Source organism: Rhipicephalus sanguineus, chromosome 8, assembly GCF_013339695.2.
Source record: "Rhipicephalus sanguineus isolate Rsan-2018 chromosome 8, BIME_Rsan_1.4, whole genome shotgun sequence".
NCBI classification, from domain to species: domain Eukaryota; kingdom Metazoa; phylum Arthropoda; class Arachnida; order Ixodida; family Ixodidae; genus Rhipicephalus; species Rhipicephalus sanguineus.
In genome coordinates this window covers 31,951,164-31,963,516 of record NC_051183.1, presented here as the reverse complement: position 1 = coordinate 31,963,516, position 12,353 = coordinate 31,951,164, and the positions used below count along the sequence as shown (strand labels likewise).

Sequence of the window (12,353 nt, the reverse complement as noted above, 5' to 3'; positions counted from 1 at the left end):
GACAGCCGTCAGTGGCGGTAAGAAGAAATGGCAGAGAAGGAAAGGCAGAGAGGTTAACCAATTTAGCACAACCGGTTTGCTACCGTACACATGGGAACAGGATGGGGGAGATTGAAAGATGGAGAGCAAAAAGAGAGGAGGACAGCACACAACACAGCACACACACAGTCAGTCGTAATAAGTCACCCTTGCGTGGTACGCGACATCGCTGTCACAGCCACTTGTCCCAAGTCAGTTTCTTTTATAAAAAAGCGCCTTCGTTGCCTTCAGCTGCGATGTCTCCTGTCGACATGTAAGCATGGCTTCAAGAGACATTGGTCTATTGTCAAGGTGCACTCGAGCGGACGCCAGGGACTGCCTCTGAACATTATATCCCCGACAGTTGCACAGAATGAGCTGTTGCGTCTCCTCGCATCGACAGGTACCGTAAAGAGGGTTCTCGGCCATTCCAATGTGAAATGCGTAATAATCATATCTGGGGTCGTACGTCCCAAAAAAACCATATGATTATGAGAGACGCAGTAGTGGAGGGCTTCGGCAATTTCGGCCATCTGGTGCTCTCTAACGTGTACCTAAATCTAAGTACGCGGGTCCCTATCATTTCGCCTCCATCGAAATGCTGGAGGCCCGCCGCGGCCGGGATACGATCCCGCGACTGATAGATTACACGCTACAATATAACACGAAACGCGCTACAATATAACACACTACACGCAACAACGCGCTACGATATACACAATCTCGAGAAGGACATTTGATTCTACACTTCATGTCACCATGCTCGCATTGGCAGATTTCGTGAAAAGTTATTTCGCTCATTTATTTATTTATTTATTTATTTATTTATTTATTTATTTATTTATTTATTTACTTTCTTCCAAAGCCTGCAAAGTACTAGGGACCCTGCAGTAAAAGGCCCTAGACTAACTTTCGCCACCCCAAATTTTTTTGTTTGTGCACTTAAATCTTATCATAAAAAAGTTATGGCACAACCTCCAATGTCGTCGTGGTAGCCAGGCATCGAACACGTCAGGTTTGGCGCGCAGCGGCAAGCCACAGCCATTACACTAAAGTATGCTAAAATATGCTAAAAATAATCCTAAATATCCTAAAATCCTAATCGTATCCTAAATACACTGATCGTAAATATCCTCAAAAAATCGAAGAAGTCAGTAAAAAGTAATAAAGGAAATTTATTATTTGATAATGGATTAACAAACCTGGCCGGATTCGCTACCTTGTAATGCAGAAAAGTAAACAGAGTCATTCGCGAGAAGAGGCATAAAAATAATTCCAGAAAAAATGCTTGCACAAACGCACAAGAACTTCGGCGTTCACATGCACTCGTCGCTGACTGACAAAAGCAGTTAGTATAAAGCAATTTTTCCTAAATAAATGTAGCAGAGCGTCTGTGAACACATAATCTGTACACGCACGATTTCGGAGCAGAATCGCACGAAGCCGGCAAAGGAACAAAAAAAAAGCGACAGAAAGTTCTCCGGAAATACAAATTATATATATATACTTGAATGGCCCTTGCTCATTTGTAACTGTATATAGAATACACAAGCCGCTTTTACAAATGCATCAAAGCTAAATCAAGCAAAGATAACATAGAGCCGCATGCGTCTACACATGTTTTCGTTTGGCGCTCTCTGTCGGGCAGGCAGCAACAGCAATTCAGCGGACCGACGCATGTGTGTCTGTCTGTACTGTAGCCCTTCACTGAGAGCGCCATTTGCGTTTCTGCCACCTACCGTATATGCGGAGCATATTCGCTCTGAAAATCAAGGCACTTTAGTTAGGCGAAGCGCGGCGTGGAACACCGGCATGGTTATGACGTGCTACGGTGCAGAAAAGCCTGCCTTTACAAAAGCTATAGTAAGTATTCCATATCGCAGGAGAATCTTGCTGGGCCTGTTGGTACATCTTGAAGAAACTAAAAAACCAGCTTACGGACGCGTACATAAGAAGAGAAGACGACAGACACTTGCTGGCGAGTGCCTGTCGTCTTCTCTTCTTGTGCACACGTCCGTGAGCTGGTTTTCTTTTTTTCGTTTCTTCAAGTATTCCATTACACTCTTATCCGAGGCCCACCCAGATGGACTGGATCGCTTGCTGCCGTCTGTAGTTTTGCAATAATTTATAAGGAAGCGAGTGCGGTAAGACATCTCGGCTATATGACCATGAAACCAGTTTTCTGATATTGTCATATATATATATATATATATATATATATATATATATATATATATATATATATATATATATATATATATATATATATATATATATATATATATATATATATAATCACTGTTTAGGGAAATTTGTAATATGATGCACACGAACTGCTTCGTGGTTTTGCAAACACACTACCACTCTCCTTAACATGTTACGTTATAGAAGCTACCACTTTTCCGTACATTGTGCGCGCGTGAAGGTTATTATTGCCCTTTGCTTAAAAAAATGAATTCCTCTAAAGTTTGGATCAACTTCCCGGAGAAGATCTCTACAGTAACCACGCTGCATTGTCACTGATTTCCTCTTCGCTCCTGACCTTTGTTCAGATGCACTTGAATGCCGTGTCTGATTTTTGTAACGCAGATGAAGTGTAGTAATCAGAAGTGCAAGAGCACGCGAAGTCACGAGTGGGCAGACAATTTTTACGCAAATTACACTGCGTTTTTATTGAGTTTATGAAGAATACAATAGAGACACTATTGTGCAGCATCTGAGTGTCGCAGGTGATTGCTTCGAGGGTTAATAAACGGACAGGAAAGCGCAGTAAACCGAACTGGAAGTACGCAGATCCATGTACAAACCATCATTCTCATGGTAACCAAGCGACCACAGCGACACAGTTCCCTCTGGTGTTTTTAGTAGAGACCAATGACTGAGCTACGGTGGCAGGTAGAATGGTCGCCTATTTCTAAAATATATCCCGCACAGTGCATGGGTCCCAATCTGCGTCGCTATTGGCCACACTGATCAGTCGCGTCGGCGACGCACAACACTATGGGAGCGTGCGTTCTTATCGTTCTTGCCTCGACGTATATTTGAACATCCTTATACGTTGACGCGATAAGCGCTTATAGACAACCACCACGTTGCCAATATGAAACGCTGAGATATCGATCCTCGCTTTTCAGCAGCACACCGGGCGACCTTCGGTCGAAAAAGCACGCTGATGTTGCCCTATGTCCCTGGTTGCAAAGTGCGAGGTCGTTGCATGTGACAGGTGGATGCGTTGTGTGCGCGTTGCTGCAGCCTGCGTCGTTCGTAATCAGGGCTAGATACAAAGTACGAGACATCCAAACAAGGTACAAGTTCAGGAGAAAATGGAGGCTTGAAGAGATGAATATTCTTGAACAGGGGTGTCACTGGAGCTGGTCTTGTCTTCTCCAGGGCAGCAAATGTCTAACTACTAGCACGATACAGACAGACAAATGAAAGCAGGCTAGTTAACTACGGTCGCATCCTGTTGGATACCCTATCGCACAAGGTGAGGGGGGAGCAAGAAAGAGAGGAGATGGGAAGGAAAAATGGTGTGTGCCGCACCTACAGATTCATGTTCACTACGGCAGACAAGAGCCCATTTGCTCATGCGGAAACATTGTACCGCTTTTGGACTCGCCGCCCTTTTCGGAGGAGAAACGTTTGGCTGCATGGAAACATGCTGACGTAATTTTAAGTCCGTATTGAAACTTCTAAGTGAGACAGGCTTATATGCTCGTCTCTAGAGGAAGTGATGTGTTGTGAAAACCCATGCGCGTTGTCCACAGCCGCGCACAGAACAATGTGTGTGCAGTAACTCGTTGTATTATATTATATGGAAAAGAAGGAGATAGAGATATGATGAGAGGCGACTATGATATAGTATACTATATCATGGTCACATGAAAGCATACCTCTATCTCGGTCCCCCTTTTTTTCCTTTACCCAGGTGAGGAGTAGCAGGCTAGAGACACGCTCTCCAGGCCGACTTATCCTTCTTTCTCTTCACAAAATATTATCCTCTTCTTATATCGTTTCGGTTGCTTTTCGCGTACTTGATTAAGCGACCGAATGACTATTAGACGGATTGATTGATTGACTGATCGATTGATTAATGCACTAATTCATTCAGCTGGCAAAAATGCCAGTGGCGACCAATGTACAATTAAGTATGAGCTTTCTACGGCGAAATTAATTTCAATTCGAAAACGGGGGATGACTGTGTAAAGGGCCTAAAAATCAGTCATTGCACATTGAGTTTGCTACACAGGTATTAAAATGGTGACAGTGATTATTTGTAATACGGCAAAAAAAAAATAAGATAAGCGAGTTCTTCGACTAAATGAGCCGACTCTTTTCTAGCAGAAATCTATGTCATCGTCTTCGCGGCTGAAAGCTGCTACTCATTGAACATCATCGAGAGCCATATCGAGGGAAGGGCAAGAAAAAGGGGGGAGATAGACCAAAAAGCACGTCCAGTTTACTACTCTACACAGGAATATATGGAGCTGAAGAAGCGGGAAGGGAATGAAAAGCGGAAGTCGACTATGTTCCAGAAATAGTTTGTTGCGTATTGGTCGGTTCACATCGAAGAACCAACGTACAACGCAATATACGTTAAGAAAGTTGGAAGGAGATTCAGAACAAAGAACCAAAGCACTACGAAAAATACATTAAGGACGGAAGGAGAAACATATGGCAGATCCAACGTGCTACGCAATATACATTAAGCTGGAAGGAGATACAAAGCGAAGAACCAACGTACTACGCAATATACATTAGCTTGGAAGGAGATACAAAGCGAAGAACCAACGCACTACGCAATATACATTAAGATCGAAGGAGATACAAAGCGAAGAACGAACGCACTACGAAATATACATTAGGATAGAAGGAAGGAGACACAGAAAAGATACAAGCACCTTGTATTTCCTCTCCTTCTTATATTTTTCGTGTATCTTGTTCAGTATTGACAAGCGTATTAGTTTGTGACAGTATGTTCCTTCTTCGGAGAGCACTAGTTGTACCCCACGCTTGATGGCGAGCACCAAGCGTTACTGATGTCTGTCGGCTGCAGTGCCCTCGTTTATTTCCGCGTCAGCGACGACTACGACTATTCTCCGGAGATCTTCGCATCTGACAGCGACAACGAAACTGCAACAGGCTTAACGCTGTCCTATAGAGACGCCGCGCTGAGCAACGTTGTAATGAGAACGAGGATGTAAGAGTTTATGTGGCACTGTAGGAGTCACACATGGCTATCTCAAGCTTATTTTTGCCAGTAGTAAGTAACTCATGTCGTAATCACAAGAGTAACTACCCACTGCAACTTTGCAGGTTTCACTCCGCTCCAGAGGCAGCATGGCAATGTTGCCTCGCGACGCGGAATCAGGAATTTCATGTTGTAGACATAAAAAAAAAATCATTCTATATAAGCAACACTTCCAGGGTCTATAGCTTTAGAGTAAATACACCAGAACCAAATATGGCGCCACTGTACAAATGCGATACCGACGCAGAGTTGCATGCAGCACGGCAGTGATGTATATTGTATAGCACGCGCACTTGTCTATAATTCGCCGTTCTGGCTTTGAAATTCTTTCTTTAGTCCAATATTGCGATATTTTTTTACACATATGTCATGAAGTTCTTCGTCACAAGAGCGAAAGTGAAATAAACTTCAATTAAGGTGCAAATAAATTTGGTTCAGTCTCAAAGTGGGTGTATGACAATACTTAACCCCTGAGTCATCTTCAAATGTCTGCCGTCATACTGCTTCCGGAAAATGACAAGGGAAAAGAACACGTTGTGCGCATATAATAAGCGATTGTCCACATCCAAATAGTATTAAGATAAAGAGGCGCGCGAAATGAAGAACGTTGAGACCTAATAAGCACTAAAAGTCATATAAGAACAAAAGCATTTGTCAACGTAAGGCCTTCCCGTCTGAACGATGTCGTTACTCTAAATAACAGAAAATATTGAACATACTATGTTCAGTCGTGAAAAAAACTATATGTTGCCAACGCTACACAAATACAACGAAAAAGAGCAAACCATTCGATTAGTACCCTTTTTTGGCTCACAGTTGTAATCATTACTCTTTGCAAACCGCAAACGTAAGCTTAGACATATTGCACAGCTATCTCAAGCTTATTTTTGCCATCATTGATTGATGTCTTTATGACAGCCTTATCTTTTTTTTTTTTCGGTGAACACATTGTACATTCTTTCCAAAAGACGTATTCTAACAATAAAAGCAAAACAGAAAATCGATTTTGAACGGTCTTTGTAGGTAGTTCTTAATAAATGTTTAGTTGGTCCATAACTTGATTTATTTAGGTTAGTTTCTTGATGACGATAGTGCCTTCGCGCAAACTTACGCAATTACAATTTAGTTTTCGTTATGTTAAATTGAATGTTACACTTTCATAAATATCAGAAACGTAGCCATAGGATGCCAGTTATACCGCCAGCCGGATGTACCCTATTTGCGCGATTCTAGCGCGCCCCTGATTGTAAAGCACAGGTAATTTTACATGAGGAGGATTGAAAAAAAAAACAAAAAAACTTGAACCCAACTGCAACGCGCAGACAAATCTGAGGCCTACGCCCTCACCCACACTTAAATTTGAGGCCTGAACACCAATTCGTGGTTTACGCTTAAAAGTGTGCGTTAAAATTGTGCAAATACGGTATATCATGTCGAACGAGCCATAGTCAACCGTTCAATGCCCGAAAACCTACGCGAAGAACGTGCCCAATGCCGGAACTGCAGCGGATCGCCTTGCGTGTTCGGAGCAGTATAAACATATTGCCTTCGTTATTTCTCCAATACACACGCCACTTATCGGCCCACGATCATTGCGTAAGCAGTTCTGCGGCGAACTTCCCTCTTTCGCCATAGTTCTGACGGCCGCATGCACACACAAATTGCGATCATTTGCATCTCTTTCCAATGACCCAAGCGCACGGAGTTGCGTTATGGCAGAGTTCGTGAAGAACTCCTCCGAAGGACCATTTGCACCACTGACGGCGGCACTTACGACTGAAATCGAAGTGCCTGGCGTAGGGTCGTTACAGAGGATAAAAATTTCACACCCAACGAATTCACTTACGTTAAGAAAAGAGAGAGCCAAAATACACAGCATGTTTGACGTTTCTGGTTCTTTGCGGAACACGCGCGTACGAAACCGTCAACACGGATTGCTATTGTCACGAAAGCACGACGACACATGTGGTGCCCCGGAAAGAATGCAACCACACGCGGCGTATTTTCGACGTATTTCGTGCGTCAGATGTCGCCCGTGCCGCCAAACACATCAATCGCGCGTGCACAACTCTGCAAAGTCAGTAGCGCGGAGCATTTGTTCACCTTGCTGGATGAGTGTGCGGACTCCATTTCGGAATGCATTTTAAACATGGACTTCTTGGTGCTTGTAACGTAGAAGTATTGCGACGCTGGTTCCACAATGTATATACGCCTGAAGTACGCTTCATGTGAATGATGTTTCAAAAGAGAGAAGCTTGATTTTTTTTTCACAGCGTTTAGTAAGGATTCGGCGTAAGATCAGTTAAGACAAGGCGACTTTGACCCCCGTATATACTATTTTACGGGTGGGTTTTGGCGCCGCCATATTGGGGTGTCAACCTTGCTTTCAGTAGCGTAGCCAGAAATATTTTTCAGAAGAGGGTGGTGGGGAGTCAACTACACTTTGGGTATGTTCTTCCGTGCGTTTTTATGAGTGCCTGTATACATACACATACAGAACTGAAAATATTTGGGGGGTTGGGGGATAGAGCCCCGACCCCCCCCTCCCCTTCGCTACGCCAGTGCTTGCCGTTTTGTGTCTTTAACAACTGAATGAATAGTGCTACGGTACACGCATACGCACGAAAATCGTTGAGTAGGTGCACTCGATGTTTCGTGACTTCATTCACGTCACGACATACAAAAGTAAGAAAACATTAATTTAACAAACAGCCAAAGGAGGCCCATGTGTCGAACGTAAAATTGTCCATACAAGGCGGGAGCTTCTTTCTTGTCAGCACAGCAAGGCAACACCTTTCACTCGATTGACTTTTTCATTAATAGGTAATCCATCTTCAAGGGAGGACATTTCGCGGAATCTCCTTCGCGATAAGCCGACGAAAACAGCCGCAAAGAAACGAAATGCAATAGTGCCGCTGGTGAATGGCTCTGGCATTGAGGTTCTACCGACTTCTTATGACCGGAATGCCAGCCATTGGGTTGTAAGGCTTCTGCGATGTGTTTCGCGGACGGCACGTGCAGCGCACAAAAGACGCCCGCAGGAAACGCTGCATGGACGCGAGCGATGCTTCTTTGATCCCAGGCAGCGGCACATCTACAACACACCCATGGAACGTCCCTCTTCGTCTATCCATCAGAGCCAAAGAGCAAGTGTGATGCTCCTGGCAGTCAGGTTTGTCACGAAGTTGCAATTGCGCGCGAACCCATTGTGGCCTAGATAGCACATCCGGGCCGTTTCCTCGGCGGGACATCGCTGTTTTTCGCTTTCTTTTTTCTTTGTTATAGTCAAACGTCTAACTCGCCGGGAAAAAAACACACATTGTGAATCCGTCAAGTATTGCAGGCCACCTCGCGCGTCCCTGCGGCGTAATTCCCCGCAGCGATCTGTGCACAATCTGACAGCAAACCGATTGCTTTACGAGGGAACGAAATTCCATTCTATCTCTTAGGGTGAGACAGTAATTACATCCGCGCCGAACAAGGGCGTCCGATAAAGCAACGAAAGAAAAAACTAAACGGTCTCGGCGTTTCGGTCTGTCCTACAGTTACTAACGGCCCTCCGGACGTTCGAATCAACTTTCGCGCGGGCATGTCACTGTATCGGCGTGAAATCGTTTCGAAATGTATACATACAGAATGCGCATCGCCGTTCCTCACAGCGTCAGTAAGCGTTACGCTGTCAAAAGTCGACGCCCGCTAACCGCGCCGGCATTGATGATAACAGCAAGAGCGTCGTTCATATGTCATCCTCGCGTTTTTCGGTATTCACGAGTGCAGGAAGCTCCTAGAGCATAAAATGATAGGGTCATTCAACGTCTCGCCGTCCATCGTCGCATCGAAGTACTCTGCTTACACGCCTGAAACGACCCATCGGTAACGCCGGTTGTCGAGGGAGTTTGGTGCACCTATCGGTCTCACCTGGTACCCAGGTCCATAGTACTGCTGACGCTGTCCCAGCACGGGCAACGAGGTCCGACGTCCCTTGCCTGCGAGTCCGTGAAGTCCCGGTGAACTGCCAGTGCGACGCCGACGTACGGCCAGAAGTCTTCCGTCGGGCGACACCAGCGAGGAGACGTGACCCGCCCGGAGTTGAGCCTCGGTGAAGCGGGCCGCCAGGAGTCCGCACAGTCCGCACAGGTGGCCGACGGTTGCACGCACCCAACAGGGCCAGCCGCCCACGAGGGACACCAGGGCGACGAGCCGCAACGCTGCCAGAGACGGCAAGACACCCAACGCCCTCGGAGCGGCGACCGCGCAGGCCGACAGACACACCGCGGCCCACACCGCAGTCGAGGCGACCAGTCCGGCGGGACTGGGAAGACGTCCCGCTACTCCACCAGCCGAGAGGTCACCCACGATCCCGGACAGGGCGACCACGAACCCGTCCGAAGCCTTGAAGGTTCCGCGGGTAGCCAGGCAAAACCAGTAGTGGGCGCATAAGACGGCCCATAGAGGAACGCAACTGGACACGAGGTAGCGGGCCGCCTCTGGAAGTAGCGACGCAAGGGCTACGGTTCCTAGGGTCGCGGTCAGGGCCCACTTGCCTCCGGCTGCCTGGGCAGCTCGAGCAGCGGGGCCGGACGCAGCCTGTTGCTCGGGTGGTCGGAGCCAGACCGAAACATAACCCGAGGAGTGGTCGGCGGTGGACACTGAAGACGCCGTCGCCATGCCGACCGGAGCACAAAGCGAGAGCTCGGAGCCCCGAGGTCCGATCTCCTTTTCCCTTACGTTATCACGCACCAGCCCCGGGCGGCTCGGACGCCGCGAGGAGCGCGAGGTAGACGGGTTCCGAAGCAGTCGGCATGTGAAAGATCGGCGATCGGAAACTTTTTGCTCCTCCTGCCAACGACACCTTCTCCGCGTTGCCTATAAACTAGATGCCGTGGCGTGAACACACAGGATGACAGACGGGACGCGGTGCGTCGCGTGTCGTTTCACCCGGTCTCAGATTTCAGATCTCGAGAGCTGTCGGTGTGACGGTTTGTTGGGTGCATGCAGATCCGTGGCGTTTTCCTCGGTGTCCTTTTGTCACTGTCTCACTTTTCTCTCTTTCAATAACGGTGTTTCACACAGCACGACTCAGTGCACCCAACGACACAGACCTCGCGTACATGCCACACAAACACACACGCCCACTTTCTGACACTCGATTTCCGGCTGTTCTTTTCTTTTACGTGGTAGTAGACACGGTGTTGATCACGGTCACGACACTCATCAAAATACACACGATCAAGATGCGCACGTTTCTTTCGCGCGGGCAGCGGGCGTACGACAGAACGGCGTAGCAACGATTCCAGCGCCCAAGAGAGCGCGCCCAAACAGCTGAAGAGGGACGAAACTGCCGGCGCCGGCGCAGCGCAGTACACACGCGCTCACATAGCGCGGCCCACAGAGGAAAAACAAGCGCCGCCGTCCAGGCTCTGGGTCCTCCCAGCGCAGTCGTCGTTTTCGCCGTCCCCTCCCCCCCTCCTTCCCCTTAGCCACCGGCTGGCGCCGCAGGGAGCGCTGGGATACCTGCGCCTAGCCGCGTGACGTTTTCCGGTGACGCCAATATGACGTAAGAACGCGGCTTCGGCGGGAAGAGAGAGTGAGGAGAAAGAGAGCGAGAACACGATCGGTTGATACGAACGGCGCGGCGCTAGCGTCGTTTCTATGCAGCGGCGCGCGCGCTGAATTGAGCGGGAAGTGTTTTGGCGGCGGCTTCGGCCACCGCCATTTAGAAGGCTTTTGTTTGGTTTCGTTCTTATTTTTTGGCGCGGATAAGGGCGACCGCTGAGACGGCCAGCGGTCGGTCGGTCGCTTTCTCTTCACGCCGTGAACTGCGGAGTTTGCTTGGAGATGGAGAGCGAAAACGGCTGTGGCCGAGAAGGAAGTTCTCTCGTTATCCGCAGCGCGCGTCACACAAAGCTACAAGGGCAGAGTGAGTTGCGCCACTCGATGGGACTAATGCAATCAGTTTCGAAGCCAAATGAAAATGTTATCACTGGGCACTCAGCACATTATGCGAACGCTATAGGTACTTTTAACTCCAAGTTATGCCTAACGTGCGTAAGGAAAATTCACAAAGAAAGGGACGACCCATGCACACCAGATGGTTTTCTCATCTGGAAAAACTCCTCACTGCGTAATCACCACCCCAGGTGTTAAACGTTCACTCTCGAGCCATTGGATAATAAAAGCGAAAACACTTAGGCATCGGAATTCCGCTGTGTTGCTGCATGCACAATTTCGCCTGCTTCATTTGCTCGCAGCGAAGCTGCGCGCCCTGTGATTGGCTCGAAAAGAAAAAAAACACAAAAACAAACCTGGCTGAGTTCTACAGCACAACGCGCATACGGTATCGCGTCAGGGGCCAACGCTTGGAGCAGCGTTCGAAGCCGTACAAAGTATTCAGGGCCCATATTCACAAACGCCTTACAAAAAATTTGCGTAAGGGAATATTTCAGCCATTCATGATGCGGGACATATCATTAGCGAAGCCGGCTGACCAATGGGAATGCGCAATTACGAAAGATAAGTTTTGTGATTTCGGCCCCAGATTAGCAGCAGTGGTTACCATGGTTACCAGGTATGTGCTGCGGCCTCCCTCATCCGTAAATTTGAATGTGGCCTCATGAAAAATAGCATAACGGACATTGACACTGCGCGAGAAATAATAAGAAAACTATGATTTATAATGTAACCTTTCCAGCAGGAATGAAACCATGACCGTGACGATGGCCGTGGTAACTGCGAATAGGTTGAATAGGTGGTAACTGCGAATAGGACTATTGCAGGTCACAGTCTACTATACGCATGTCCTGGTTCCCTTAAAAGATTGAATTTGAATTTATCGACATGAAACAATCTACAGAAATGTAAAAGCTGGAGAAACGCACCTGAATCCCTAGCCTAAGGCTAGCTGGGATTCATTGAAATGTAATAGCCAAATCTAATATGTGACATGTAATAGCATGTCAGATAGCAAAACAATGAGTATAAAAACAAAAACTTTGATGTTGTACTGACATTATAACACTTTAAAAACGAATTATAACATTATTTATGTAGCATAGCAAATGATGATACTAAGAACAAAAAAATG

The 12,353-nt window shown here is 47.1% G+C and overlaps 1 protein-coding gene across 3 annotated transcripts in view; it reads right to left on the bottom strand.

Annotated features, from left to right (window-relative positions):
• The window catches only part of LOC119403133 (cGMP-inhibited 3',5'-cyclic phosphodiesterase A), a 317,071-nt gene extending 306,312 nt beyond the window's left edge, over positions 1-10,759 (bottom strand). Inside the window, exon 1 of one of the 3 annotated variants that reach the window (XM_049418815.1) lies at positions 9,188-10,759. In XM_049418815.1, the coding sequence (XP_049274772.1) occupies positions 9,188-9,937 (750 nt within the window). In that variant the 5' untranslated portion in view covers positions 9,938-10,759. The remainder of the gene's footprint in view (positions 1-9,187) is intronic. The other 2 variants (XM_049418817.1, XM_049418816.1) reach the window with 2 other exon arrangements.
• Between the last annotated feature and the right edge of the window lie 1,594 nt (positions 10,760-12,353).